Below are 27,458 nucleotides of genomic sequence, written 5' to 3' on the forward strand. Positions count from 1 at the left end.
GTCACTTTCCCAACGATTCTCGCTCGGGTCGCGCCATGTCTCTAACGGCCGATTGCATCTGCAGCTAGCTCCCACGTTTTCTCCCTCTCCAACGATGCGAACAAGCTGAAGCCATTGTAATCATGGCGCCCGGTCTGCTATCCTACATCCCCATTGTCAACCGCTTCGTCTCGGAGAGCGAGCAAGCGCACGCCATCGACATCCCCGCCGTCGAGGTCCACGATGTCGAGACCGATCACGACAAGCGAGCGCGGTGCCTCAAGCACTTGCTGAGGGCGAACCACGTCAACCACTCCGTCATCTACCATAACCTACAGTACGACAATCATGCCCCGCACATCCTCTCTTCTGCCTACCTCCTCGGCGCCAACGACCGCCAGCTGCAGACCATCTACGAAGCCGAGGCGAAGGAGCTCGAGCCCTGGAAAGAATCCCCCGCCGAGGTGACCGAGGACGACTGGAGGGACCTCTTGGGGGACAAGACGTACCAGAGAGCGTACCTCGACTTCTTCGAGGACTCGCTGGCCTACAGCTCGTACGACTGGAGGAAGGTTGTCGACAAGTTCATCTTCACCGGCGAGGAGCCCCTGATCCACGGACTCATTGGCGGCCGTACGTGTTGCCCCGAGGACTGACTGACTGACACCATGGTGCGTGCATCTGCTAACCTCTCGCAAAGTTGGCCACCCCCTCATCCACCTCGGATACGCATACGAGATGAACTCTAAGGAGATCGCCATCGAAGCACTCACCCTGGCAGCCACGCAATACAACTTCTTCCACAAGTACCTTGACGACAAGTCCTACACGAGACCCTCGCCATTCAGCTCCAAGTCAACATTCGAACTGGTTAACAAGTTGGCGGCAGACAGCCGTTTCGACGGCCTGTTCAAGGAGCCGGCACTGGGGAACCTCGAAGCCTTGTTCGACAAGCACGAGAGCCTCGTCCTGGAATACTGGAATGCTTGGACCATCACCGATCCGGTGAAACAATTTGAAGAATCGCAGGAGCTTGCCGTCGCGCTCTTCGTTGCGACGGTACCCCGCGGCACCCACGGATACAACTTCTTCACCGTGCATCTCCTCACGACAAGCCATGCCGTCCGCATTCTCCTCCCCTTCATCCCGGCCAAGTTCCACATCGATCTGGTGAGGGAATGGTGGCTGCTGGTCCTCGCTGTGTATATATCTCTTTTGAGACCCAAGATTGACCCCGACAATGTCGAGACGGATCTGAAGGCGCGACACTGGGGCCACGTCGAGCACGAGGCCCTGAACTCGCAGTGGGCAACAGACGCTCACTATGTCAAAGGTCGGTTCTGCGCACCCGGCGGTCCTAGACCATGTTTGCTGACATTCTCCAGCCATTCGCGCCATGAAGGAGGCGTCCAGGACATGGGGGGACGTACACGAACGCTACTTGGCGTCTGCTCTGACCTTTGTTGACAACTTCCGTGGATGGGTTTTCTGAGCGTCGGATGCGCCTTCTGCTGCTTTCCCGAGGCGTCAATGACATTATTGGGTAGGGGAATATCGCTCTCTTTTTTGACTTTTTTGTCCCCCCGACTTGGCGGGTGTCGCAGTGTCGCATGCGCTCTTGAAAAGTGGAGTAAATTGTACAACATATCGCGTATGTAGGCATGGAAATGAACGTAAACGTGTAATGAAAGCTTTCGATACATTCGAGGTCGAACGTCAAGTATAGTTGTGTAATTTCCTAGAGGATCAAGACCGTTGAGCGGACTCCAGAAACCGGCTTCAGTGAAGCTCTTGACTGAGAGACGCTGCGTCCAGCCTCGGAATGGTAGGGCTTCTTTCCAAACGGTAACGACCCGGAGGCTCGCTCGCTAGCTAGCCGAGGCAACTTTGTATCAGTGACATCTTCGCCGTCGTCTTCTGGTCGGACAGTCGGCGGGGATCTGCCCGGGCTCGCCAGGTACCGCCAGCACCGGATGGTTTAGCGACAGTTTAGTGCCCACTCGCCGTAGTGCCCGTCCAAGTGGGGACCCGATTAGCGAGGCTCCAAATGACGAGGATGCAGCTTAGCCGCCGAAGGCAGGTGCGTGCGTGCGTGCGTGCGTGCGTGCGTGTACGCTTGCCTTGTCGCGCTTTCTTCCATAGATACGAAAACTTATCGTCGCCGGCTTTTGCATCGTCAACCTCACCGAGAAACAAGGTCGCGCCAATTGACCTGCGACTTTGCACAGACATGCGCCCATGTTGAGCTCGCCAACCGCCTTTCTATCCAATGGCCCCGCCTGCCAAACGAAGAAGGCGCAACGTCGTCGAGTCCGACGATGAAGACGATCAACAGCCAAAGACGAACACCCTCACCAACTTCCTCCTCTCGTCACCTGCGAAATCCGACGGCCGGGGCGCTTCCGTGTCCCCGAGCCCCACGAAACCGAAGCCCCGTGTCGCCTACAACACCCGAGCTGTCGCGACCCCCGCCGTCTTCCAATCCCGGAACGGCCAATCCAACAAAGGCACAAAGAGCCCGAGCACGAGCCCAGAAAAGTTCAAGGGGAAGCAGCAGAAGCGCGTCAAGGTGGATGACAAGGGCCGAAATGGCGACCTCATGACGCTCTTCTCCAAGCAGGCGTCCAAGACCGGCGCCAGACCGGCCGCCGCTTCGGGGACAGTACCTCTCGACGACATCGTGAGCGACCCGATCTCGGAGGAAGACGATGTCGCGGAGCAGAAAGCTAGCACGTCGAGCATCGTCGGCCAAAACGCACGAAAACGGTTTCGAGACAGCACGCCGATCTCTTCCTCGGCAACAGCTGGCTCGAGCCAAAAGTTCCTCAAGCCTCTCCGTCCGATGAAGCCGGCAGCGCTCGACGACGACGACGACCTGCGGCCCTGGTCGGAACGGTTTGGCCCGCTCAACCTAGACGAACTGGCCGTGCACAAGAGAAAGGTGGCCGATGTCAGGAAGTGGCTGGAGGACGTCGTCGGCGGCCGCCTGCGCCAACGTCTGCTCCTCCTCAAAGGTGCCGCGGGTTCGGGGAAAACGACCGCCATGAGACTGTTGGCGAAGGACATGGGCTATGAGCTTCTGGAGTGGAGGAATCCAACAAACACCCTCGGCGCACATCTCGGGTACACATCCGCCTCGGCGCAGTTCCAAGAGTTCCTGAGCAGAGGCGGAAAGTTTGGGCAGCTCGACACAGATGTGCCGACCGAAGTACCACGTCCAGCCAGCGAAAAGTCCGCCTCTGCAGGGAAGATTATCCTCATAGAGGAGTTTCCCAACACCTTTTCGAGGTCATCGACTGCCCTGTCTTCCTTTCGAAGCACACTCCTGGAATACCTCGCGGCGAATACACCTTCACTGACGACCTTTGGGCGGCGGTCACCCAGTGAACCCATCACCCCTGTCGTGTTGATCGTCTCGGAAACGCTGTTGACCACGACATCGGCCTCGGCAGACAGCTTTACTGCCCACCGACTGCTGGGCCCGGAGATCTTGCGGCACCCCGGGACACGCGTCATCGAGTTCAACACGATTGCGCCCACTCTGCTCGCGAAGGCCCTGGAGCTGGTCGTGCTGAAAGAGGCACGCAAGTCGGGCAGGAAGCGCACACCGGGCCCTCAAGTGCTGAAGCGTCTAGGCGAGATCGGGGACATACGCAGCGCGATATCCTCTTTGGAGTTTATGTGTCTGAAGGGCGATCAAGACGCGGACTGGGGAGCCAAGGTTGCCTTGTCGAAGCAGTCAAAAGGCGCCAAGGCAGGCATATCCCTCACCAAGGGGGAGGAGGAGACATTGGAGCTGATATCTCAACGAGAGGCCAGTCTCGGCATCTTCCACGCCGTCGGGAAGGTGGTCTACAACAAGAGGGACGAGACGCCCTCGGCGTCAAATGCGGCAGAGCGCTTGCCCAGCTACATCGCCCACCATTCGCGGCCGAAGCCGTCGGAGGTCTCGGTCGATACGCTGATGGACGAAACCGGCACAGACACGCAGACCTTCATCTCTGCTCTCCACGAGAACTACATGTTCTCTTGCGAGACCGTGCCGCCTTTTGACGCGTCGACGCCCCTGGATTATGTCAACGGATGCATAGAGCACCTCTCAGAGAGCGACTTACTCCTTCCGTCCCGGGACAGCTTCTTTGGCGGCAGAGGCTCATCTGCAAGCTTCGGCAAGGACTCGGGTAGCCACGTGCTTCGACAGGACGAGATTGCCTTCCAGGTCGCCGTCCGCGGCATGCTGTTCTCTTTGCCGTCCCCTGTAAAACGCAAAGCATCGACTGGCGCCAAGGGCGCGGATGCGTTCAAGATGTTCTACCCGACCAGCATCAAGCTTTGGCGGACAAAGGAGGAATTCGAAGCTCTGGTGGACGTGTGGTCCACGAAACTCATGAAAGGGGAGGAGACGGCGCCCCGCAGGAGTCTCACGGAGGGGGCCAGCGCGTTCCGTCGGCCGAAGCAGACGGACGCGGGCAACTGGGTGGCCGACCGCCAGTCCAAGCCCAAGCCGGCCAACGAAAAGGCAAAGGCCGACTCCAACGTCGCACCGCTCCTTTCTCTGGGGAGCGCAGCCCGGCGGGAGATGCTGCTTGAGCGCCTGCCGTACATGGCCTCCATCGTCCGCGGGCGCAGGTCGACGTTGCACTCTTTCAAGCTTAGGGACATTGAGAAGGTTGTCTCGTTCCAAGGCATCGGGCCGCAGACGGGTGACGATGACGAGCAGGCCGAAGACGCGCCGGAGGACGGGATCGTGGCGGGCGACGCGTGGGCTACAGATAAGCCGTCAGAAGAGGCCTCGCCGCGGAAGAGGGGCTCGGTCATCCGGCACGCAGGAGACGGATCGGTGGCGGGTCTGCGGGTGCAGAACCTGGTCATCAGCGACGACGACATCGAGGACGACTAGGAACATGCTGCGCGGTCGGGTGACGGAGGGCATGGGAGGACGCGACTGTACAAAAACAGGCGAGGACCGGGTAACGGACGCTTTGGGATTGGGGTTTTACGGGCAGCGGAGTCTCTGGGCGTGGGGGGGGGGGGGGAAATGGACACTTTTTTGATGCCGCATCGCAGACGGGCCTGGAGATGAGGGCCTCGTGTAGATGACGGAGACGTCCCGCTTCTACGGAATAGATGCTGATAAAGAGCAACCTTCTGATATCCTCTCCCCCTCTACGAGACGCAATTTCACCACACTGGCGTTGGGGGAAGACTCCTCGCAGACGAGCCCTTCTCAGCCACGTCGTCTTTGACGTGCTCGTCGCCCTGCTGCCCGGCCCTTACGACGTGCCAAACTCGCCTGTGTCGTGATCAAGTCTCGACTTTTGGTTCGCAGGGCGTCCGTAGTTATGGTATGTGGGGGGGCGGCTTGGCTTGCGTTGTATACCCTTGTGTTCTCGAACCCGATCACTCGGGGTTCCCGGGGGGGGGGGGGGGGGGGCTTGGCTGCTGTGAGTCCAGGGGACTGGGAAAAGTGCCGTTGGTAACCCCCCCCTGAATATTCAGAAGGCAAGCCTGGACGATACAAGAGCATTTCTGGCGCCGAGGCGGGAAAACACAGTCGACGTCTCTGGCAAGTTGCAAGCCTGTAAGTACCTGCACACTAGTATACGGGGGGGCGAACGCGATCACCAATACAATGGCCATGCAGCGAGCCACCGAGCAGTTCTGGAAGGCTATGACCAAGGCCAGCGCAATTACCTCAAGGCTGACCGCGATGGTCCACTCTCATGGTCAACAAGGAGGCGTACGCCCTGCCCCAGATAATCGGTAGCGCCATCTACTACATGCGCGACAACTACTTCATAGACGACAACTTGGAGATGCTTAATGCTAGCACCATTCTGAATATGCTGGAGCTCCTAGTCATCAACGACGCTATTACCAAAGCCATTACAGACAACAAGAGAGACTTCATTCCCGAGATCGTCAAGGCCTATCCAGTGGGCAGACAATCCTACGCCGCGACCGGCGAGGCAGCCAATCCGGGCCTCACAATCGATACGGACAAGATCGAGATCGTGGTCAGACGAATTGCGGTCTACCAGCGATGGTTCAACAGACCCGGATGCGACATCACCGGCTGGACGTCCCGGGGGGGGGGGGACGGGAGAGATGGCGATGGAACAGCGCGTTCAAGACTGGGGTACGTATCCAAGTCAGTCCCCCTCTTGAGGTTGTACAGGTACACGCTAATACTCTTATTGCAGTCGGATAAACACAATATAAGCCATCATGCCCGATGCTCAACACCATGGCCCGCGTTCGAGACGTCCGGGGGGGGGGGGGGGGGGGGGGGGTCGCTTTCCAAAACCCTCCAGGTCGACGGTCCACCACCGATGCCTGCCTGTCATCGAACAACTGCGGGTGTGTGTGTGGTGGCGGGAATGCACGCCAATTTCACCACCGCATCCACGAAGAGCTTCGAGCATGCCCCGACTCCCCTCTCTCTCTCGTCTGTCTCACTCTGGCGAGATGACGGTATTTCTCCAAGAATTGATGAAAGAAAAAGAAAAAAAAAAACCCTCAGCGTGTGTGTGCACTGCTCGGGGGGGTTTTTTTTTCGATCACTATTTGCCCGCCATCCACCCGTCCCGCCGCCGGATCGGACAGACCGGGACAATACCCCCTTCTCCGCATTATCGGAGAAAGGGTGTTAAAAAAAAAAAAAAGAAGCCGGGCTGCGGACGGGTGGGAATCCGTCTGCCGACCCCCCGCATCGGGTCGGATGCGGCGTCATCGATGATCCCGGGCTCTTCGCCGGCCGCCACCCCCCTGAGCGGACAGATTACACCAGACGACGTTGAATTCCACCGCCATCCCTTCCGATGACGGAGAACTTGTGAAGCGCCTCGTGGGCCACGTTGGCCTATCTCAGCACGCATTCCAATATAGTCTGAGAAGCCCCCAAAATTGTCACATACGACCATACCCATTGGAGAACTCGGGATCCCGTCCGCTCTCCCATAGATAAGCCAATGAGGGCCGGATTAGTAGTTGGGTCGGTGACGACCAGCGAATACCTGGTGTTGTATGTTTTGGACTCTTTTGTCTCACTGTCTTGTCAGCTATCTACTGACACGCTCGCGAGCCTCTGTCAGCGGGCATGATGAGCACAGGAGGGTTTTGCAGTTATGAATTATTTGTTGACGTGATAGTTGGCTTTGTATTGTTGCTTCCTGTGTGTATCTGGCTTGGGGGGGCCGGCCTACATCTACACCTACAATACCGGGGCTCGTACCACGAGTGCTCGCGTAGGACAGGCGGCACGACAGCTCAACACCCTCTCTCCCCATGTCTCATCAAAAACATGCCCCCTTCCCCCACCATCGCCACGGATGGGAGGGGGGGAAGGGGGGGAAGCACTACGTCAAAGAAAGGGAGGAGAGACGAAGAGACCAAGGCCAAAAAGGCAAGACAGGAAATGAGACGGCCCCCAAAAATTCCCTGGGAAAGCATCCGTGGGGTGAGAGACAAGGTCCTTTCCCTTTCCTCCCGAACCCTCCACCCCCAGAGCCGAAACGGGCGTGTGTCTTTGTCGCGCGCCAGCAGAGAGAGAGGGGGGGGGGGGCGGAGAAATAACCCCCCCGCAGGGAAGTGCCGGGTGTTTGGGCGTCTACCTACATGCTATGGCGCAGGGAAGGGGGAGAGGAAGCAAGCAAGCAAAGTTTCGAGACGAGTGCCATCGCGGCTCACCTTGAGAATGGCAAACTCGCAACCAGCCGCCGCCATTTCTCAAACACACACACACACTCTCTCTCTATCCCGTCATCGCCGTACGACGGCGCACTTCCTGTCCGCGGCCCGTCCATTGGCCAATCCCTTCCCCCCGGGCCGGCGTCTTCCTCCACGCGTTCCTTCGTCCCCTCCCCAGGTCTCTCTCCCCAATGAAGGGGATGGACTTGCGGGCGTCACAAAAAAAAAAAAAAAAAAAAAGCACTCCATCCCTGATAAGAATAGCAGCACACATACACACTCACCTGCGAGAGACGGAGGGGAAAGGAAACCCTCTTGTTGAACAACAGCAACAACAACAACAACCATCCTTCCCCGGCCCGTCTAAGCTCTCCCAGAACCGCCTGGCCTCCCGTGGCGTCCTCTTGGCGTCGCAGGTGGTCCCAAGAAACTCGCTTTGCGGATCGATCTCGCTCTCTCTCTCTCTCTCTCTCTCTCTCTCTCTCTTATTGCGTCAGCGCACATATCTCGAGGTCCGTCCATCTACCGGTATGTGGCCTTACGTAGGGCGCGTATCCTTCCCCATTGGTTACACCCGCACCTTCGTCCGATCTGCGCGCCAGGTACGCTTCGCCCCCGGGTCCGCTTACACAGGTTGTACTAAGATGCGTGGCCAAAGGGCGGATCCCTCGCAGGGTCGCACAGGTATGTAGATAGTAGGTATTCGTGCTCCCAGTTCGCGTACGTGCCTCAGCATAAAACGCTACGCAGCATCCCTGACGCCTCTTGTGCGACGTGGAGAGGGGGTGGGGGAAGCGCCTCGGACACGTACTGAGGTACGGTCACAAGGCGGTCCCTCTTGAGGTGCCTCGGATACGTACAGCACGTCAGTAGTGTACCGGTACGGATACCGTAGACCGCTTGTTTTTCCTTCCGTCTCTTCCTGGCCTCCCCGGGTTTCTCTAAGCCATATCGGGGACGAGTTTGGCCACCGAGGCTTTCCCCTCCTGGGGAGGGATCGTCGCTGCAAGCTGCATGTACGTAAGCGAGCAAGGGCGCGACAGCCACATGCATCATGTAAGTAATACAGATAATTCATGCACTTTGGGGGAAGAAGAAGAAAAGAAGAAAAACACAAAAAAAAGTCACAGCGGGTTGGAACCGACAAATCACTGGTCCCGTTGCCCTCCCCCCTCCCCCAGTATTCGCACGCCCAAAAACATGGAGAAGGGGTACGTAAAATAAAAGAAGAAGAGATCTGATCTCCCCAGTTGTTCTTCCCCGTTTCGCCACCCTTCTCCGCCTCCACCTCCACAAACTACCTGTACTTTGGGTACGTTTACGCGTGCAGGGTTCGTCGTCGTCGTCTTTTGTTCGGTATTCCACTTTGTGCCAAGTCCTGCTCCAGGACCCTGATTTACAGTGGAACCCCCCCCCCCCATCCTGCCACCCCCCCGCCCCAAGGTTCCACGGGTCTTCCCCTCCCCCAAAACGGGCAATCCGTTTCGTGGGCGGATGATATGCTCTCATCGTGCATTTTCCCTATTCTCAACCCTTCCCGCAAACTCACATCCCCTCCCTTGCCCTCTCCCCTCCAACACCTCCTCGCAACTCTTGCAACCCGCAATACTCCGAGGCCACCTTGGTTACCTCCCTTTGGTATCATTTATCGGTGCAACCCGTAAGCTAAAAGAAGAAGAAAGAAGAAGAAAGCAAAAGAAGAGAGAGAGAGAGAGAGGGAAAAAAACATCACTGCTCTCCTTGATTCGAGATCGTCCGACCTCGCGCTTTCCGCACGGGAAACATAACCCCCAGAAAGGGAGGATGTAAAAAACAAAAAACAAAAACCCTTCTCCAACAACAGACAGATCGATTCAGGCCCCTCCCCGGATCCTGAACCTTCCCTCATGCGCCTCCCCCGACTTATAAGCCCAGGTGGAAAGTATCGCGCATGGGCAATGATTCATGACGGTGCGAGAGACGAGAGAGGGAGAGATGGGATAGTGTTCCGTATCTGCCCGAAAGCCCTTTTATTTTATTTTATTTTTCTTTTTCTATCCTTCTCTTTTTTGTCCTTCTTCCTATCTATCGAGTTTGTTTTAGACAAGATGTTTTAGAGAAGAAAAAGAAGGAGGAGTAGAAACGATGGACAAGAATGGCCGACGTTTCAACTGCCTAAAAGACACCACGAGGCGCTGCTGAACCTACCCGACCAACTCCTCTCCTCGCACGCGGGGCATAAGGAGGAGGAGGAGGAGGAGGAGGAGGATTAAGCGTGCGTTGGCTTCGGCCCCCATAAACACCACCACAAAACAATCACCAACGTCACGTCATCATCGCACGGCACTTTCCGCCCCTTATTTCCCCCTCACCCCCGGCCGTCATCGTGAGCAATAACCCTGGCCGGGCCCTGTTCCGTGTGCCGTCCCTCCCCCTCCATCGCAGGAAAAGAAGAAGGGGACGAAGGAAAAAAAAAAAAAAAAAAAAAAACCTCGCTACCGATCGATCGATCCACCGTAAGCTCATGCCCTCCTCCCCGCCCTGCATCCCGTCCCCTAACCACACCGGAGAGGGAGGGAGAGCACACGGGCGGTCCTGACAAGACAGCACAAACGCACACCCGCCCAACGCTCGCTCAAACGGCGGGGGGACGGGAAGACGGGAGACGAGGGTGCGGCGCCGTGTTCGTAGGGTAGGTAGCTAGGCAGCGTGCATGGTGTATGTAGGTGAAGGTGGGAGGGAAGTGGCCCACGATCTCCGCCAGGGTTCAAGGGAGCCTCAATATCAACCGCATTCCCTCTCTCCCTCCTCGATCCCACACACACACACACACACACGCTACCTCCACCACGCCCCCCCCCCCCCCAAAGAAGTATATCTGAACACAATACACCACGATGAGACAGAGGAGGAAAGAAGTCTGGATGCCGGAGAACCAAACCCCCCTTCTCCAACACGCCACCCCTTTGTGGGGAACGCCAATCTTGTTCGCCTTCCCGGCGGTCAGGGCCAGCGAGACACAGAGGATGACAGTCCCTTGCTGGCAAGGAGACGCCATCGAACGTGGAACGTAGGGAAAAGAAACAAGAAAGGGTATAAAAAAAAAAAAAGGAACAGAACAAAATCAGAGACATTGGGCGTGCTTCGGCACACACGACACACACGACCAACCCACGAGGCCAACGGCCGACTTCGCCATTACCGTGCCTGAGGACCCCCCACACACACGCGTTGAGCATCGAGACAAGATGTGTTTGTTCATGGATTGGCATTTGTTTTCTGCCACGGCGAGTTCATTTGCTCATGCCTTTTTCGCTGCCCTTCTATATACCACGGCCCGGATCCCATTCCATTCTCGTTTTTGTCATACATGAGAAGGGGAAGGGGGTGACCCACCCCCCCACCCCCCCCCCCCCATACCTCGACCCCAAACCTGCAGTCCCATAGCCGCCAAAGGGCGCTTCCGACGGGTGAGATATGCATTGCGGGGAGACAGGTCCTCGTGGACGCAGCCACAGCGCACCAATGTCTCCCAAGCCCGCGCAAATCGTTGCCTCTGGTGCTACAGCACCACGAGAGATTGCGCACCACCCACCATGATCCGGCCGGATTCTTCTTGTCAGAATAAGAAGCCCCATTTTCCTTTTGTTCTCCGCCTTCTTTCCCAATGCGCCGTTGCTGAAACCCAATACCTGGACCCCAAATGGCGTCCCAGATCATGATGATGATGACCGACCGAATTACCCAAATTCCCCCCATCCCTCCCCCCCAAAAAATGATTCTTACAGGCCTTTACCATGTGTATTGTCATCAAGATCCCCCGCAAGATTCCAGTTGCCACGACGTGGAGGGGGGGGGCGGGCAATGACCAGAGCCCTTCACCATGCTTTGCTGGCCGATATCGCTCACCAGTGTTCCGCCGTGTATCGTTCTGTGTTAACCCCGCGACCAAATGTGATCGATTCCCGCTGCGTGAAAAAATGCTCTCCTTGTGCGATGGCGCGGTTGAGCCGGAATCGTACCCGTAGATCCGTTCGCACAAGCCCGATTATATACTCGCAAATCGACAGTTGCAGTGCCCAGTGCCCCAGCTTTGTCCACCTTCCCGTATGGCGGGAAAACGCGTCCTAGATCCCTCGTATCGTACATCCACTGAAAAATGCCGTCGATCCGTGTGGCGTCCGCTTTTGTTGATAGTAAAAAATAAAAGAGAATCAAGGGGGTGCCCGAAACCGTCACAGCTGACCCTCTCCTCTCACTTCCTCCATCCCACGTTCCAAATGACATGTGCAATATCCCGGGCTGTATTAACTGTATCAATGACCCGGCCGATGATGCCTTCGTTGGAAGATGATTCCCCCTCTTCATATGGCATGAACATACCTGACGAGGTCCGACGCATGCCAGCTGGTTCGGCGTTCAGACTGTTGGTGGACGATGATCGTTGCAGGCCTGTTGATTTGTTGTCGTCGCTTCTCGTTGGCGACTGCCATCCCATCGACGCCGCCTCCTCTTCCTCGTCCTCGTCATCGAAAAAGAATTTCCCGGATCCCTTCGAGGGCCGGAGGGTCTCCTGAGAAGACGACGGGGATATGACGGGACTCCGGTAAGAGGTGCTGTGCTTCATCGCCGTCTCTTGAGGCTCGGGTGTGTCTTCGCGGTACTTGAGGGTGGTGGACGGTAGCATGGCAATGGTCTTGCCCTCCGTAGCCGCTGCGATCATCACCGACTTCTTCCTGGGGAGAGGCATCTTCTTCTTGGTCCGTGACCTCTTCATCATAACGCCGCCCTCGTCAGAATCGCTGTTGTCGTATCGTTCAGTGCCGGCCTCTTCGTCTTCATCATCGTCGCCCTTGATATCGACTGCGATGCATTGCGAAACCTGCTCGTTGAAGTGGATGTGTTTCTTCTCGCTGCTGGGCGAGATGATGCCGGAGGATGTGCTCGAGGGGCACAGGTTGGAGCTCTCGCGGCTCAGTCTCCTCGATGAGAAGGGGAACGTAACGTAATCAGTGGTGGCACGTTCCAGCGTTGGCCGTGCCAGACGTCTCCGGCCGTCCTTTTCTTGGGCCTGGACCGCCGCGGCCGCCTGCTTCAGCAGGGAAGAGGCGGACAGAGACCTCTGCAGCATGACCTCCGACATGCTCCTCTTCTTTAGGATGGGCTTCTTGTTGACGAACGAGTTGTTCTTGGTGAGCCTGGCGCTGTTTGGATCCGTCGTGATGGGGTTCAAGGTGTTGGGACCAGTCTGCAAGGGTCCGTAGAGCCAAGTTACGTCACAATCCTTCAGCCTGCCAATGGTCAGTCGTGGGACGTTCGGATGCAGTCATGCCACCTACCAGTTCAGCGTCTCTGGCGAGACGGTCTTCAGCTTGTTCTTCGACTTCATCCAGGTCCTCCATGATGCGTTCTCCAAGCGCGCTGCGTTGCTGTATTCGGATCTGCGGGACACGATGAACTTCCACGACGACCAAATGTCTTCTTCCTTCCAGTTGTGAGAAAGATAGTCGACGTGGCGCGAGGGTTGCACGCGGACCGCCGTGTCGTCCTCGGCGTGTTCCACATCGAGGATGAACTCGGGTGTGTTGGGCCTGGAAGTGTCACCCTCGGTGTCGTTGTCGACGGGCGAAACCGTATACGAGTCGCCAGTCTTGGGGCTTGTTGGCGGTTCCAGGTCTTCCGGGTGGTTGAAGTAATCGGACTCCTCGTAGTGGGGGAATACAAAGTGGTCATTGGCGTGCACGGCGAGGTCTATCGTGTCGTCGCAGTCGGAAGCGATCGAGACATTGCTCGCGGGGGTCGACGAGCAAGACAGATCGGTGGATTCAGCATGGGCGATCCTGGGAGATGACGGAGCGGACGAAGGCGCAGAATCGGGATACGCCTTCGAGTCCATGAAGTTGTCGCTCATGTGGCTGGCCGAGGTTGTTGATGGGTGAAATCCGGACTGTTTTGTGACAAACTTGGGTTGAGAATGTGAGCGTCGCAAGTTGGAGGAGAAGTAGGTGTTCTCCTCGGACGATAAGACGACGGCCATTGCGAAAGTGTATAGGCGAATTGGGGAACGTTAGTCCCTAATCGCCGCGACTCCGGTATGGAAGCAGACAAGATCGGTCATAAAGCCTTTGGTTATCTGGGTGTGAAATCCTTGTGTTGGTGTTGTAGTGGTGGTAGTAGTTGTAGTAGGCGAGTAAGTGAGAAGCGATAGCAGCAGGGCCGTAGATCGTGGACCAAGGAATCGGGATCGGAGCGACAACTGCGCAAAGGAGGGAGGGGGGGCTGTCTGTTTTGGAAGGATGACGGTCGGTCCCCTTTTCTTATTCGTTCTACACCAAGCCGTTGGCTGTGCCGTGCAGGTTTTCAGTGGCTCGGGACCTAGCGCAGTGGCGCCCCCAAGAAACAAAGGCGGTGACTGGAGCGATTCGCGGGGATTCGCCAGTGGGAAAAAGGCGGAGAAGTGGTTTGGATCGGGTGCGGTATGATAAAAGTATAGGACGGGCGAGTGACTGAAGGACAGAAGAAACTGACTGGCTGGCGGGCGCTGGCTTGAACTGACGGGAAAATGCGTGCAAATGTCAGTGACGATGGTCGAGGATGGGCGATGGCAGGAACAGATATCGCAGCACGGGGAAACGCAGACGGATGTCAAGAACTGGCCGAGTCGGCAGCAGCGGGAAGAGGAACAGGTTAAGAGCAGGTTGTATGTATATATTGGCTCGGTTCGGGAGGGGGGAGGAGTGGGGAGGAGAGGAAGAACGAGAAGGGCGTCCGAGAGGAGGGGATGGACGGGAGGAAAGGGTAGGTAGATGTATGGCCTCGGTGTAGAGGAGAATTTGTCGACGGGCGAACACACGGACAGGGTAGCAGAGGAGAAAAAAGGTAAAAAAGCAAAATACCGGGAAGGGAAGGGTAGCAAATGGAGCCAGAGAAACTGGAACGATAACCGGCGCGTTCGAGCCCAGAGGTTGATTGCAGGTAGCCTCGTTCTTTTGCCCGTATGGTGGAGTCTTTTTGGTGGATTAGGAGGAGTGGCAGGAGAAGAGGAGGAGTGGGAGGGACAGAGAGACACACGCACGCACATACAGCCAGGGCCAGAGACGACAGCGCAAGACGGACAGGGGTAAGGGGGTACAGACGAGGTACTACCAGAAACCGAGGGGGGGGGAGTGAGGTCCAAGTCCAGAGCGGGAGGGGGCAGAATGCAGGCAAAGGTAGAGAGAGAGAGATGGAGAGTGAGGCGTGTGAGAGGGGCGTGGGAGATGACGCTCCGGGGTGTGTGAGAGACACAGAGTTTTTTCCCTTTCCCTTTTGCCTTTGCGTCTTATTATTCGGGAAAGGGCTCGATGGTGCAAGCAAGGGTGATGGTGGGCAAGGAGTTGAAGGGGGTGGCAGGGGCGGGGGGGTCAAGTTTGTGTGGAGAAGACAGCCAAGACCGGCTCGGATGGGTTGGAAGGGGTGGTGGAAAGCGATAAAGTGATAACGAGGTGATTCTGCGCTGTTGTTGGCTTGGGAATGGGCCCAGAGTTCCGAGCCAGACTGATGACTGCGGAAGACTGGGACATGGAGAGCAACATGGAGAGCAAGACAGACTGGAGATTGATGTCCTGGGGAATGAATGGACCGATGTGGAACGGATCGTGAGAAGCTGGGACGTGGACGTGAACATGAACCTTGGCTGCTGGCTGGGGAGAGGAGAGAGAGAGAGGAACTGGACCGGACTGGACCGGACTGGACTGGACTGGACTGGGCTCTACTACCAGCGAGGAAAAGGCAGCAAGTGAAAATGTGCTATGCTGTTGCGTATGCGCAAAAAGTACTTTGCCATGGTCCGGCACGCCACCAGGTACTTGCACCACCAAGTACACTCACTACACACCGCGTAGTGCTGCAAGGCAGCTCCTTACGTGCGGACGGCGTGGGGTGGTACGTACCTCGCCGAGCAGTGCTTGTATGGTATGTGTACTTGGGGGGAGGGGTGGGGGGTAGTTGCACCTACTGTACTGTGCAGCCGGTATCCAGCATCGAGCAGGAGTTGCAGCACACCGGTGTCGGCAGCTCGCTCTGCTCTGCGCGGGATGGACGAGTTGGGTGGTCGCAGCATCCGTTTGTTCAGAGGGGATGACGAAGGCAGGGATGGAAAGCATAGAGTGAATCCAAAGCTGGAGTAAGGTATCATGCAGACTAAACTCAACCGAAGGGAAGTGAGGACCGAAAGAGCAAGAGAGAGAGTGTGTGTGAGAGTAAGTGTGAGAGTGAGTGTGAGAGTGAGAGAGAGAGAGAGAGAGAGTGAGAGAGAGAGAGAGTGAGAGAGGAAGAGAGAGAGAAAGAGAGAGGGAGAAGGAAAGGTGTGTGGAGTGTACCAAGCGGTGGTGGGAGAGTCGTCCAACTAGCTCAACGCAAACGCAACGCAACGCAACGCAGCGCAGCACTACGCTATGCTATGTATGCTATGTTGCGCTGCGCAAGCGTTTATCAAACCTGCAAGCCCATGCACGCACCCAACATGCAAGTGTGGCAGCTTGCAGCCAGACCGACAACCGGGGTGCAAGCGCGAGTGTATCAAATGAGGGGGAGCGCTGAGAGACGGAGAGAGGAGAGTGGAAGGAGACAGACAGAACAAAGCACACCGGTACCCACCTCGATGCTATTTGTCCGATTCTTCTTGTCCACCGACGCGGCAATGATGAGAGGAACCACTCACGGCACGGGAGATTCGGGGAAGGAGCGCATTATATATCCATCCAACTGCATGCCGTCTTTTCTGCTGCGACTTGCCTATCCGCAGCCAGGCATGCAACAGCGAACACGGACAAAACACAAAACGGCCTGGCTGGCTGGCGCGGTTGAACGCCGCGCGCGCCGTGAGTGGTGGTCGACTGATTGGCCAAGCAAGCTCGGTAGACTCGCTGAGTGGAGGAGGGGGGAAGAGCGAGTTCGCAAACGAGTCGTCTAGCAGAAACCAAGAGACCAGAAGGCGGCATGATGCGTCCCTCTCCGGACTCCTCGAGGGGAACGTCTCAGTCAGTGACGAGAGCATCTCCCAGTCACTCCCGCGGGACCCAAGGGAGAACAGAGCAACTCGCGCCGTCACCGACGAGGATGGACCAGAGACACCATATGGTCCGGCCCAAGGAACGGTTCGAGGCAACTGAACTTGACAGAGGCGAGAGCCAAGTCGCCTCGGAGAGGCGGCGAAGACACTCGGGCCGGCGATCCCCAAAAACGACGCTTCTTGTATTCGTACCTCAATTAAGAGCCGGACGTACGGAACTGACTGCGTGGCTCCAAGAGCTGGATAATGAATGCATTCCAGTGCTTTTGGAGACTGACACACCGAGACGGCGTTGGGAATGGGTGCTGATTGTCCGGGACTATGGTAAAAGAAGCGGAAATGGAACAGTGGACCATGTACGTGCGAAAAACATGTTGGACACTGCATCTGCCCAAACCGAAGAGCACGCGAAATGTCTCTCGGGCGAGGCGCTCCGGGGAAGTGGAGGTTGCAATCCCCATAATGACTTGACGCAGTGGATGACGAGGGATCAGTGCTTAATGTCAGAACTCGGCCGAGATCCAACAAAGCTCTATACTGCCAGTACACACGTTGTTGTTGAAAATTGGGTGGCGAGATGATGTAGTATGCTCCCCCGTCAGTGCCATCGCGTACCTGGAAATGAGTTTAGGAATGCCGGCTCAAGGTCGAAACCCCCGGCGATCTTCGAGTCACTTGATCACTGATCATTAGCCGTATACAGGCCACGAGTGCCGTCAAGATGATCCGCATTCCTGACCTGAAGAAGCCACGGGCTACTGCGTCGAGACTGCTACCGTAGTAGTATACACGCCCGGCATTGTCGGCTGGAGTCCACATGTACCCTGGCCTCCGCCAGATGGTACCTGGTGCAAGTACAAAAGTCTGAGGGTTCAGGCGGGGGCTAACTACTACAGGTACGTACTAGCCCCAATCCGAATTCGGCCCAGGGCATGCCAGCAAGCGAGGACGAAAAAGGGCCCCATGGCCCTTTTTATTTTTATTTATTTTTTAAAGGTACGTTCGAAATTGGCAAGCCGATGATGGACAGGGTGGTGCCAAATGACAGGGGGTTGTCGGCAAGATCCTAGTAAGAAAGGCTAGATGGAATTGGGAGGGGGGTTTCGAAAACTTTTTTCTTCTCTTTTTTCTTCGTGCCGGTCAACTTCCACGTTGCCATGTCCACTAGACACCATCATCCCTGCCTTTATAGTCGAGGCCGCTGAGCTGGCGGGATGACTCTTAGAGAGAGGCCCTTTCGTGTCTGTGTGTCCGCGAGTGCTTCATTTTGGCCCGTGCCGGTCTCCCCTTTCCGGGATTTCAGGTCGTCGAGATGGCCGCTCGGGCAGACAGACCATCTGGCCCAAGATGGGGGGTCCAAGACAGGCGCGAAATGGGTGCGACGGCGGGTGGCGTGAGCGACAAATGAAGGAGGCCCGAATGCTGACATCAAGTTGGCAAATGTGGCTCGAAGGAAACCAAGGGTCTTTCTTCGGTGCGCTGGTATCAAGGCTGAGCTGGCGTGTGCCTGAGGTGCTTCCGCATCCTTCGCTTTGAAGCCTGGCGCAGGGTTTTGCCTCTGTTTCTCCCTGCTCGGGTATGCATCGGATGGTCCAGACAAAATCGATGATGATGCTGGGAGTCGGGCAACATCAGTCGATATCGGCTATGGACCATTGGCCGAGCCGCCGGTGTTGATGTAATTAGCAGCCGGCGCGCAGTGGTTTGAGACCGCATTGAATGTCAGTCAGTAAGCGCGTGTCTTGCATGTTCGCCGCCTTCCCCATGTCCTTCCTCCCTCTCTCCCCGGTGTGTTCGTACGAGTATGTTGTGCGCACTACCGTACGGCAAGGCAAGGAGGCGACGATCCATGGGCTCCAGCTCCTACTTCTGCGCCTGCGCCTGCGCCTGCGCCTGCGCCTGTCGGCAAGGCAGAGAGAGGCTGGCAGGTAAGGCGAGGTGGGCAAGTGCAGACGGGCAACATGGAAGGAAGGGGCGTGTGTTGGAAACAGTCGGTTCCAGCTGTCCCACAATATCGCCGCGTCGATGTGGGTGGAGGGGGTGCTTTGGTCAGGGGTGCCCCACACGATGAGCAGCGCATGACCGGAACCTTTCCCCGGTCGGCGGCCTTGTCACTCGACGCTGCAGATTGGCGTACCATGGACTTGGGCACTGCGGGGCAATCAGTACCTCGCTAACAATTTTCTCCCACGGCCTCTTGTTTCCAGGAGACTACTACGGGCAACGGCGAATGGAGCAACAGCAAACAGCAGACGGCCGTGATGTCGCATTCCCCTCTGCTCTACACAAACACTGCGTGCCGACTGTGCTATGTAGGCAGTCCAACCCAGTCAGGTATCCGCAGCTTCAATGCGTCTGCAATCTTGGCTTTTTTGTAGGTAGTGTTTACAAGTACGGGATACCGGGATACGCTCCCCACGACGACTCCATCCGTGGCCTCGACCTCGTGGCTACTGAACGGGAGTTTGACAGGTTCCGCCTCGGTTCCTCTCGTCAAGTTACGCAGTACGGAGTACCGGTAGTCTACCTCCGCCTCCGCCGAGCTTCATTGAGCCTAAGGAATACCAGGGGGGGAGGACCAAGCCAAGCGGTGGCGTCATCTTTGGCGGTGATACCTGCGACATGCTCCTGTTGCTGCCGGCATCACATATCGGCCTCCCATTATCAATTTTTTTCTAATTTTTTTTTTTTTTTTTTTTTTGCTTCGAGGGAGGCCATCTTACTGCTGTATCTCGATGCCCTGGCCCTGGTACGTGTGTCGATGGTCCATCCCGCACTCCACCCCTTTTCCACCCCAACGGTTCTAGCTTCAGGTTCTGCAGCGAGGGAAACGCAAAGACGTCGTGCGTTTTGGTATGCGTTTTAACCTTGATGGCGGTGCCGTCAACAGAAGCATGGCCTTCCTAGCTGGTTGTATACACTTTTCGCCCACCTCGTCAACTTTCCCGTCGCCTATTCTGGATCGGTCAAGTCGAGGCCCCCGATAGGGATTCGTTAGCCGTCACTATCGGACGACTGTTGTGCTCCATGGCAAAAGAGGCACGAGCCTCAAGCCCCACCTTCCGGATGTCAGAATCGATCGGCGTTCTGTTGAGGACAACGTACGTCGAGTCCCCGCGATGGCTGCCCAAGAGTCCAAGACGCCAATCACGCAAGGTACACACACAGCTGGTTCGGAGCATCTGAGAAACACGACAAAGTCAAGCATCACGTTGGGCTTTGGCAAACGTTAAGCACATTCATCAATCATCGGAAAACTTGGATGCTGCTGCATCGATGTAACCTAGCTCGACCTCCAGGTGCCCCCGCTCAGCCAGGCAAACCCCTTCCCCCTCTCTCTTTAAGCTACCCGAATCGGGCCCGGCTTGTATTGTATCTAACGAGTGGTGTTCTCGTCGATGGTCTCATCCGGGGGACCGTTATCACAGCAGCCGATGCTCTTGTCGGCTCAACTCAACTCTTTCCCCACCTGTCGTCGAGCCTCTTTGAGGAGTCGCAGTTACACAAGCGCACGCACACCAATAGGCAAGACCACATGTAGGAAGGGAACTGCAACTAATCGCTAGCTGCGCAACATCGAACGCACCACTGCAACGCACTTATCTTGGTATCCTGGTCACCGTGAAAAAGAAGGAAGGAAAGAAAAAAAAAAAAGCGCTTGCTGCTGGGCATTCCACCAGGTGCGGACTGAGATACTTGGCGCGCATATAGTGTGCTTACTTTTCGCCCCTCCGTGGCGCAGTGGCTGTCAGCACAGACAGGCCAGGCCAGAGTCTTTGCCAGCAAGATCAACCCCTGAACAGACCGAGACTGCAGGTAATTAACGCCAAAGGTCGACAATATATGGTTCGAGATACGCATCTTCGATCCCCAGAAAGCCAACTCCCGTTGCTCGCGGCCTGTCGATCGATATCGATTCCGAGATGTCGTGTTAGATGAGTCCTGGTTTTGCGTGATGACGGCGTTAGTATGCAGATAGGATCCCGCAAACGACCATTCACAGGCCAAGTCGGTTTCCCCAGTTTTTGCTTGCCCTCGACGTGTGCACCCATGTACTACCGGTATGTAGGCGGCAAGTATGTCTCGGCCTATGCCCATCGTCAGCTGGTAAATTCGGGTACACATGGACGAACACTCTGGGGTATACGCAAAGCTAACTTGGTCGGTGCCCATTAACACTCCCCCCCCCCCCCCCCCCCGACTTCAGGAGAGGCATGCCATGCAAGCAGGGCGCTGGTTGGTAGCAAGCTACGGGCTCGGCGCGGGGAAGGGAAACGAGGTGAGCATAGCTGTTGCAGGCAATGCCACAGACAAGATCAGAGGGCCAATGGGGGAATGTGGCAGACTTGGTCCTTTTTGGCCTTGTACCATTCCGAATTGAAGGAGAGCTTGGGCCATGTTAGGTTAGGTTTATAGAGGTGTCTCATGAAACCCCGTAGGCTATTCTTATCGTGTCATCTCGCGTATCACTGTCGCAGCCCTGGAGGCTTCGTCGACGAATGCATTTTGACGTATCTGGAGTCTGGATACGGCAACGGGCGAATGGGAAGGAAACCGTTCCAATACAGTTGGCAGCACTGGTCCCTGGTTTCCTCTAACGGGACGAGACGGAGGGGGGGCCTGGGGCTCCACGGGGAAAGATAGGAAATTGAATTGAATTGACCTTCTTGGCTCTCTGGAGAAACGAGATCCCCCGTGGGCAGCAAGGCCTCCAACTAAACCTACGCCGTGTAACAACAGCAGCTCCAAGCGTCCGTCCGACATCCGGGCAGAATTTGCATGATCAGGTCATCCCGCATACCGCCTACCCGACGCGGATGCGCTGTCGTCGATACCTAGTGAAACGCGGAGAGAGCCTAGTGGCTGGCTGGTTACTGAAGGTCCAGGAGGTCCACGTCTTGGCTGTTGGTATTGTGCGACGCGGCGGTGCGACGCGGCGGTGCGACTCGGCCCCCACCCTTCCTCCCCTCACCGAAAAGGAAGGGAGGGCTAGGAGGAAGCGTCCGGGGCTCGGCGGCGGCGGCGAGTCGCCGCACTTCCTTGTTGTACTACCCTCTCCGTCCGACTTCACCACCGAGGGGGTGATCCTGCTTCTCCTCTAGCAACAACGACTCCTACGTCCAGGAATCGTGCGACTTTCGGGAAGCGGCACCTGCGTTGACCTCGAGTGCTACGATTTGTGATTGGTGTAATGTCCGTGACACCTAGGGCCGAGGAAGCAGGTCCCAGTCCCCCAGCAGCAGCAGCAGCAGCAGCAGCAGCAGCATGGTGGATCCTCGCACGGCAGGAAAGGGAAGGGAAGGGAAGGGAAGGGAAGGGAAGTAAATGCCACAAAATTCGCCTCCGCCCCCCCCCCCCATATGGCACCCCCGCCACTCTCTCCTTCTCACAGTGTCTCGCTCGACAGGATTGGGGGTGCTTTTATTCCGGAGATGGAAAACCACCCACCATACTGCCGTCCAACGAACTGAAGGAGGGGGGGGGGGGGGCGAAGGAAAGCGTTTGAACCGCTCTTTCCCCAACGAACCAACGCCCGCCGGGGTTGTCCTGCGGGTTGCTGCCTGTGCTTTGCTTTGCTGTGCTGTGTGTTATGCTACTACCTACTCTGTCGTTGTTCTGTACCACGTTGTCCTGTGCTGAGGGGGGGGGGGGGGGGGAGGGAGGAGGCAGGAAAGGACGACGGTCACGGGATAAGCAGGGACGCTGCTTGCATGGCATGGCTGCTGTGACGGTAGAGCAGGTCTAGACCGCGCCCTCCCCGTCCGAGCAAGTACCGGTATACGGAGCGCTAGGTACTGTAGGCTGGTTGGCACCTACCAAGATAAGTACTCAGGTATGGTATGGAAGGTACCTGCCGAGGCAAAAGGGAAGGAAGGTACCTGCCGCGCCAGGTCTGGAGTGCGGAACGCATTGAAAACTGCCATCTGCACTCAAAGCCAATGCACCATCCGGCAGCCAAACGTTTGTACTGTACACTTTGCCGTCGTCTTCAACTTCGCCCCTCCCGTCCTTCTTCCACAGATCCGATATACACTACGTCCACGCCCGACCCGGTTTCGTCCGACCCTCGTCCTCTCCAGTTTTCCATCTTCTCCGGTTTCTTCCTCCGCCATCTGAAGCATTCCCATATCCCAGACTCGGGGCATAGCCCGTCCAGTCGCACATGAACCTTTGCCGCAAGGCGGTTGCTTGTCCCGCATCAAACTCACAGAGGAAGCAACCGCAACCGTACGAATGCTACCTACACGGCTTCACGGCAGTCGAGAATTGAGAATCCCCTCCCTCGTCAATGGTCTTGTCTGGTCGCCCATCCTGCCGAGGCCTGCTCCGCCAAGCAATACCATGTCTTCTCCGCCTTCGCGGGCCACTTCTAGCCGTCCAATCGATGCCGCATGTTTCAACCCGTGCCTCGCCCATGACCTTCCCGGCTTCTGAAATGATCAGGCACCATAGGGGCACGGTTCACGGCGTCCCGTCTAGCACGGCAGTCCGCCTACTTGTAACGCAACGCCCATCTCTCCCCTTCCCTGCTAATCACTCAATGCTCAAGGGTACACGAGATGCGAAGGCAGAACCGACGTCGGCCTTGTCGTGCACCGTGCCGGTCGCAAACCTCTTGCGGACAGCTCGCTATCAAGGGCCGTGCGACCTCGCAAAGTCAACTCGACTGCTTTGCATTACGTGACCCGTACGTTGACTAGTCAGCCAGCCCGGCGGTCATCCCGCATATCTGGCGCATGCTTGACCAGTCCAGTCCCTCCGACATCCAAAACGGCACCATAATCTCGCCCTGTCACCAAATCAGCCCCGCCTGGGGGCCGTGGCAGCCAGCGCCACGCCTTCCAAGCCATGCACTCCTTCCCTTGCAGCTGGGCCCAGCCCAGGGAACACTGTCAGCGTCCGGCTTGTTGTTGTTGTATCCAAGGTGGCGGTGGTGGCGGCGGGAAGCCAGGAGGACACCCTGAAGACTGTCTTGGTACCGGCGAGGAGCATCCGCCACTCTGGGCTTATCTATCGGCTGGCATGCATGCATAACACCAGCTTTGTCGAGAGTCAGTCGCCCGTTTTGATCCACGACATCAAATGTATGGCGACTGGGTGGCAGGATTCGGCGACAAGATAAGGACGAAAACAACGGCCGCAACGAGATGCTGGGGCCGGCAACCAACCAACTGTTGCCTTTTTTAGACGTTGCCTTTTTCTTTTTTAGACGCTGACTCTGTTTCCTGGGGTCTGCTAGCCATCTTGGACAATCCAACGACTGACGCCATACGACTGTCAGCCATATTTCGCACGACACACGTCTCAGCGCTGCCCGCCTGCTTGACCTTTAAACCCTGCCGCTGATCTCCTGGCCCAAGGGCACGGGCTTTGAGCACATATCTCACGTTAGTCAGTCGCCAGCCAAATGGGTCCAGAGGGGAAAGGCTGGGTACGCACAATTCCCCACCTTGGCATCGTCCGGAGCGCCGTCAACTACGCCGTCGCTCCAAGTTTCCCGCCACCGGTCCGGGCGCGGCCGTCGTACGGTGGGCATTGGGCAAAGAATGGAACCCGGTTTCCCAATGCTGCGCCGCCCTGGCATCTAGGTTCGCCTCATCAAAACCTTCTCCTAGCGTGTGGCATGCCGGAATCAGGACCCTGATCCAACCCGGTCAAGCTACCACTGCCGCGATGCCTCAGCGTGGTTCAGTGGATTTGAGTCACTGAAGAGTCCAAACTTCGTCCGAGCACAAGGCAACTGTTGCATGGACTCTGTCAGGGTAATGAATTAGTTCGTGGTGACGGTGCGCCCCCGCACAGCCAACTGATATGCTTTTGCGGCTCCCGTCCCACGAAGAACCTCACTGGGCAGGTGTCTTTGGAAGAGCGCCTTGGCATACCTGGATCAGGCAATGACTGCAACGCTGAGCCTGTCGCGATATTGATTCCGGTGCCTCAGTCGTATATAACGCTCGGTATGCTGGGCAGTAGGTAGACTTACTGATGTGCCCGAAATTAAGTTACGCCAAGCAGCACGCGCGCACACGAATCAGTATGATCAAGAAGATGGCGTTGGTTTCTTGTCCTGCCGCGATTGTCCAACCGGGTCCTGTGAAGAGGACACTGCTGCAGACGAAGCGCCCGCTGTCGCGCCACGTCTCCATCACCCTACTTTGCCTATGGGCTTATCAAGACGTCACACTGAATGCGCTCGTGTGGAATCAGGGAAACTCTGGAGGGTGCGAGCACGGTAGCCAGGTTTGCGAGAAACCCAGGCTGCTCGCGACTTGGTCGACATGCACTGCATTTCGTCAGCCACGGTGGCTCTCATAAGGTCGCCAAGGCCCACATCCTGGAGATCGCAGGTCTTCCATATTGTGACTCGTCACATTATCAAGTTGACAACCTGCCAGATGCTACCCACAACGCATAGGACCCTGGTCACCACCACAGGGGGTGTCGGACGCGCGACGATCCCCATTTCTTCGAAGGAGAGCCTGTCGCGTTCAAAGTTGACGAATCTGCAACTGGGGGGGGCTGTCAGTGTGTGGAATGCCCCCCACTCTCACGCTGCCTCCTTCGTCTGCCCAACGACAGTGAAGCGTCCAATGAAGGCCCATAGGCACCGACGATGGCGGTTTGGTTGCCGCTGAACACGAGCAGGAACGCCACTGTTTTTGCGCCCCATCAGCTCATTTACACAGTCGACGGCGCAATATCATGTCTCGATATGTGGGCCTCGGTGAAGGGTCCGCTTCCACTCTTGGTCTCTCCATCTCTTTCGTACAGCGTTTATCGTGCACCTGGAAACCGCACGACAGCGTGATGTGAAATCTGCAAACAACCATATCAGGCAGCTCGATAAGGAAGCTCGGCGATCCTCGGCTTTTTACGCGGCCAAGTGGATATATCGAGTCACCCTCAAGCCCTTATGGTTTCGTTCGTTTTCAGCAACACGACTGGGAGAATACTAAGCTAGGCGCCGCAGCCTTGCGGTAACTCCGTCCGCATACATGTGTTGCAAAATGGAGTCCCGAGACAAGCGAGGGATAATCTGCCCACCGCGTTATCACGACGATCTTGAATCTTCCGAAGCAAGCCACCCTCCGACATAACGGGGCAATCAGGTAACCGCCCTGTCCAACTTCCACCCCCAAATCTACGAGACACGACGTCCTTGCCCATGCGCTCCGACGGAGCATGTTTGCTTCGGCGTCGTGACCCGCGACACACCTGGTCTTTCTTTGGCACACGCCGCCTCCGCAGACAGTGCGCTCGCCTTGGAGAACCTCGACGCTCCGATTGTTGGAAATACATACAGCACCCGTCCCTACACCTCGACACAACACTGCAGATCTGGACCGCCGGGTCCCTTCGGGTCGCCTTGAGTATGGGGCCGATCTGCATTCCCGCCCTTCCCCGGCCGTGGTCTGCAAATTGAGCCCCCCCCCCCCCCCCCCCCCCCCTTTCCCTGTCCCAATTCGGCAATCCGATATCACAGACCACAGAGTATTCGGTGGGTACCTCTTGAACCAAGCTGCCGCCTTACCTCTCCTGACGACGGCCGAGCGCTGTGCCGCACATCCGAAGAATGAGTGCGGTGTCACTGCTCAGCAATGGGCCATGAGACGAAACGGGAGGAACCGGACCTCCTCTATCATCAAGGTTCTCTATAGTGAATGCCCTCGACAAAGGCAGATGGCTGCGTCGACTTCATTTACACGTCACGATATCGAAATCCAACTGCCCTTTGCAGTCCGGGTCCGGGGCTAGCCTGTCTTTTCCCTACCACTCCATGTTGCCTGCTGCCGACCGTGCCGGCCGAGAGGCACTACAAGGGCTGTCTAGCATATCAATGGGACAGCGGGCCACAGTCCAAACAAAACCATGCCGCTTAGTCGGGGCTCATCACTGTTGGCCAACATCGTATGATGGTAGAGACATCGGGGATGACCCCCACAGGCAGTACAAAGGTGTGCTGCGAAGAGCGGCGGGCTTGGATGCCGCTGGCCCGAAGGAGGGCTCGGAAACCAAAGCTCGATTCAGACGGAGCAATACACGCTTTCGCACGGGATAAATGCCGAGTGGCAGCCGGAGGTGCACCTTGGCGCTGGCGGCCCTACGGAGGCCAGCACAGCCGACTTTTTCTGTCGTTTGTGCAGTGCGGGCTCGGTCAGTGTCAATTATCAAATAATACTGCTGAACCACGTATGTACGTAGATCTGAGCTCGGCCGGAATGCTAAAAACGCTTTCCCCGCCTCCCAGCTTTGATCGACTGCGAGCTGGAACCGGGCAGCTCAAACCTGGAACTTCACCCCTCAGGCTGTGCGCCGTATTCGCACGCCGATCCGCTTCCCCGTCATGCCCATCTCAATTCGTCCCCTCCTCGACAGTCAATCGCACGCCCCAAGCTTAGCCCGAGCGAGCTCGATCGATGAAGCGTCTCCCCCTCTTCCCCGAAGTTGGGGGTACGCGTTTGGAATATATAGTTTATTGGGGTCCGCAAGTTGAGAGGCCAGCGGTAGCAGGGCCTTCCCTGTGTTGGGTTTGCGGGGGGGAGGGCGCGGTTTGACGAGCATGTAGTTTAAACCGCTCTGCCACGTTCCAACGAGGAGGTGTGTGTAACGCGATGAACAAAACAAACTCCCGTGCGAGCTGCCCAGCGCTGGGGAAAGTATCGCCCACCGAGATTTGATGAGACTCGTCTCTTCTCAGGCTGCAGAGGTACGGGGTGAGTTACGAAACCTTGTGCATGTTGAGCCTCTCCGCGGGGGT

At 56.9% G+C, this 27,458-nt stretch overlaps 8 protein-coding genes across 8 annotated transcripts; 5 read left to right on the forward strand and 3 right to left on the reverse strand.

The window, feature by feature from the left end:
- Positions 1 to 122: 122 nt before the first annotated feature.
- Positions 123 to 1,471, forward strand: LY79DRAFT_503561 (uncharacterized protein; the record flags this gene model as incomplete). The annotated part of the gene is made up of 3 exons (XM_060553410.1): positions 123 to 612; positions 680 to 1,312; positions 1,365 to 1,471. 3 exons carry the CDS (start codon positions 123 to 125, stop codon positions 1,469 to 1,471), a joined length of 1,230 nt encoding a protein of 409 aa, XP_060420668.1.
- Positions 1,472 to 2,128: 657 nt separating this feature from the next.
- Positions 2,129 to 5,003, forward strand: LY79DRAFT_532785 (Rad17 cell cycle checkpoint protein). The gene has a single exon (XM_060556317.1). It carries the CDS (start codon positions 2,249 to 2,251, stop codon positions 4,877 to 4,879), a length of 2,631 nt encoding a protein of 876 aa, XP_060420669.1. The 5' UTR covers positions 2,129 to 2,248; the 3' UTR covers positions 4,880 to 5,003.
- A 699-nt stretch (positions 5,004 to 5,702) lies between these two features.
- LY79DRAFT_698777 (uncharacterized protein) lies at positions 5,703 to 6,201 on the forward strand (the record flags this gene model as incomplete). Its single annotated transcript, XM_060564877.1, has 2 exons — positions 5,703 to 6,061; positions 6,183 to 6,201. The coding sequence occupies 2 exons, from the start codon at positions 5,703 to 5,705 to the stop codon at positions 6,199 to 6,201; spliced, it is 378 nt and encodes a 125-aa protein (XP_060420670.1).
- Positions 6,202 to 6,925: 724 nt separating this feature from the next.
- Positions 6,926 to 7,704, forward strand: LY79DRAFT_532787 (uncharacterized protein; the record flags this gene model as incomplete). The annotated part of the gene is made up of 1 exon (XM_060556318.1): positions 6,926 to 7,704. A coding segment is annotated over exon 1 (476 nt), but the record flags the coding sequence as incomplete, so codon positions are not given.
- Positions 7,705 to 11,654: 3,950 nt separating this feature from the next.
- Positions 11,655 to 13,813, reverse strand: LY79DRAFT_9879 (protein phosphatase type 1 complex subunit Hex2/Reg1). The gene is made up of 3 exons (XM_060565276.1): positions 12,987 to 13,813; positions 12,031 to 12,938; positions 11,655 to 11,949 (listed from the first exon to the last, which is right to left on the reverse strand). Exons 1-3 carry the CDS (start codon positions 13,682 to 13,684, stop codon positions 11,903 to 11,905), a joined length of 1,653 nt encoding a protein of 550 aa, XP_060420672.1. The 5' UTR covers positions 13,685 to 13,813; the 3' UTR covers positions 11,655 to 11,902.
- A 2,217-nt stretch (positions 13,814 to 16,030) lies between these two features.
- On the reverse strand, positions 16,031 to 17,421 carry LY79DRAFT_9865 (uncharacterized protein). The gene has a single exon (XM_060565274.1). The coding sequence runs from the start codon at positions 17,084 to 17,086 to the stop codon at positions 16,292 to 16,294; it is 795 nt and encodes a 264-aa protein (XP_060420673.1). The 5' UTR covers positions 17,087 to 17,421; the 3' UTR covers positions 16,031 to 16,291.
- Positions 17,422 to 19,378: 1,957 nt separating this feature from the next.
- LY79DRAFT_532794 (uncharacterized protein) lies at positions 19,379 to 20,337 on the forward strand. Its single transcript, XM_060556319.1, has 2 exons — positions 19,379 to 19,758; positions 19,805 to 20,337. Exons 1-2 carry the CDS (start codon positions 19,727 to 19,729, stop codon positions 20,238 to 20,240), a joined length of 468 nt encoding a protein of 155 aa, XP_060420674.1. The 5' UTR covers positions 19,379 to 19,726; the 3' UTR covers positions 20,241 to 20,337.
- Positions 20,338 to 25,453: 5,116 nt separating this feature from the next.
- LY79DRAFT_532803 (uncharacterized protein) lies at positions 25,454 to 26,126 on the reverse strand. The gene has a single exon (XM_060556320.1). The coding sequence runs from the start codon at positions 26,087 to 26,089 to the stop codon at positions 25,658 to 25,660; it is 432 nt and encodes a 143-aa protein (XP_060420675.1). The 5' UTR covers positions 26,090 to 26,126; the 3' UTR covers positions 25,454 to 25,657.
- Positions 26,127 to 27,458: the final 1,332 nt, after the last annotated feature.

This window comes from Colletotrichum navitas (genome assembly GCF_030913465.1).
Source record: "Colletotrichum navitas strain CBS 125086 chromosome Unknown LY79scaffold_1, whole genome shotgun sequence".
Taxonomy (NCBI): domain Eukaryota; kingdom Fungi; phylum Ascomycota; class Sordariomycetes; order Glomerellales; family Glomerellaceae; genus Colletotrichum; species Colletotrichum navitas.

Excerpts from the sequence above, each read along its gene's own strand:
- LY79DRAFT_532785 (XM_060556317.1), top strand. The coding sequence starts at position 2,249 with ATGGCCCCGCCTGCCAAACGAAGAAGGCGCAACGTCGTCGAGTCCGAC.
- LY79DRAFT_9879 (XM_060565276.1), bottom strand. The coding sequence starts at position 13,684 with ATGGCCGTCGTCTTATCGTCCGAGGAGAACACCTACTTCTCCTCCAAC. Across the intron at positions 12,939-12,986 it reads TCGCCAGAGACGCTGAACTG|GCTGAAGGATTGTGACGTAA; the intron begins GTAGGTGGCATG and ends GACCATTGGCAG. Across the intron at positions 11,950-12,030 it reads CATGCGTCGGACCTCGTCAG|CCCGGGATATTGCACATGTC; the intron begins GTATGTTCATGC and ends CAGTTAATACAG.
- LY79DRAFT_9865 (XM_060565274.1), bottom strand. The coding sequence starts at position 17,086 with ATGCAGTGTCCAACATGTTTTTCGCACGTACATGGTCCACTGTTCCAT.
- LY79DRAFT_532794 (XM_060556319.1), top strand. The coding sequence starts at position 19,727 with ATGGCAAAAGAGGCACGAGCCTCAAGCCCCAC. Across the intron at positions 19,759-19,804 it reads GCACGAGCCTCAAGCCCCAC|GTCGAGTCCCCGCGATGGCT; the intron begins CTTCCGGATGTC and ends AGGACAACGTAC.
- LY79DRAFT_532803 (XM_060556320.1), bottom strand. The coding sequence starts at position 26,089 with ATGCAGATCGGCCCCATACTCAAGGCGACCCGAAGGGACCCGGCGGTC.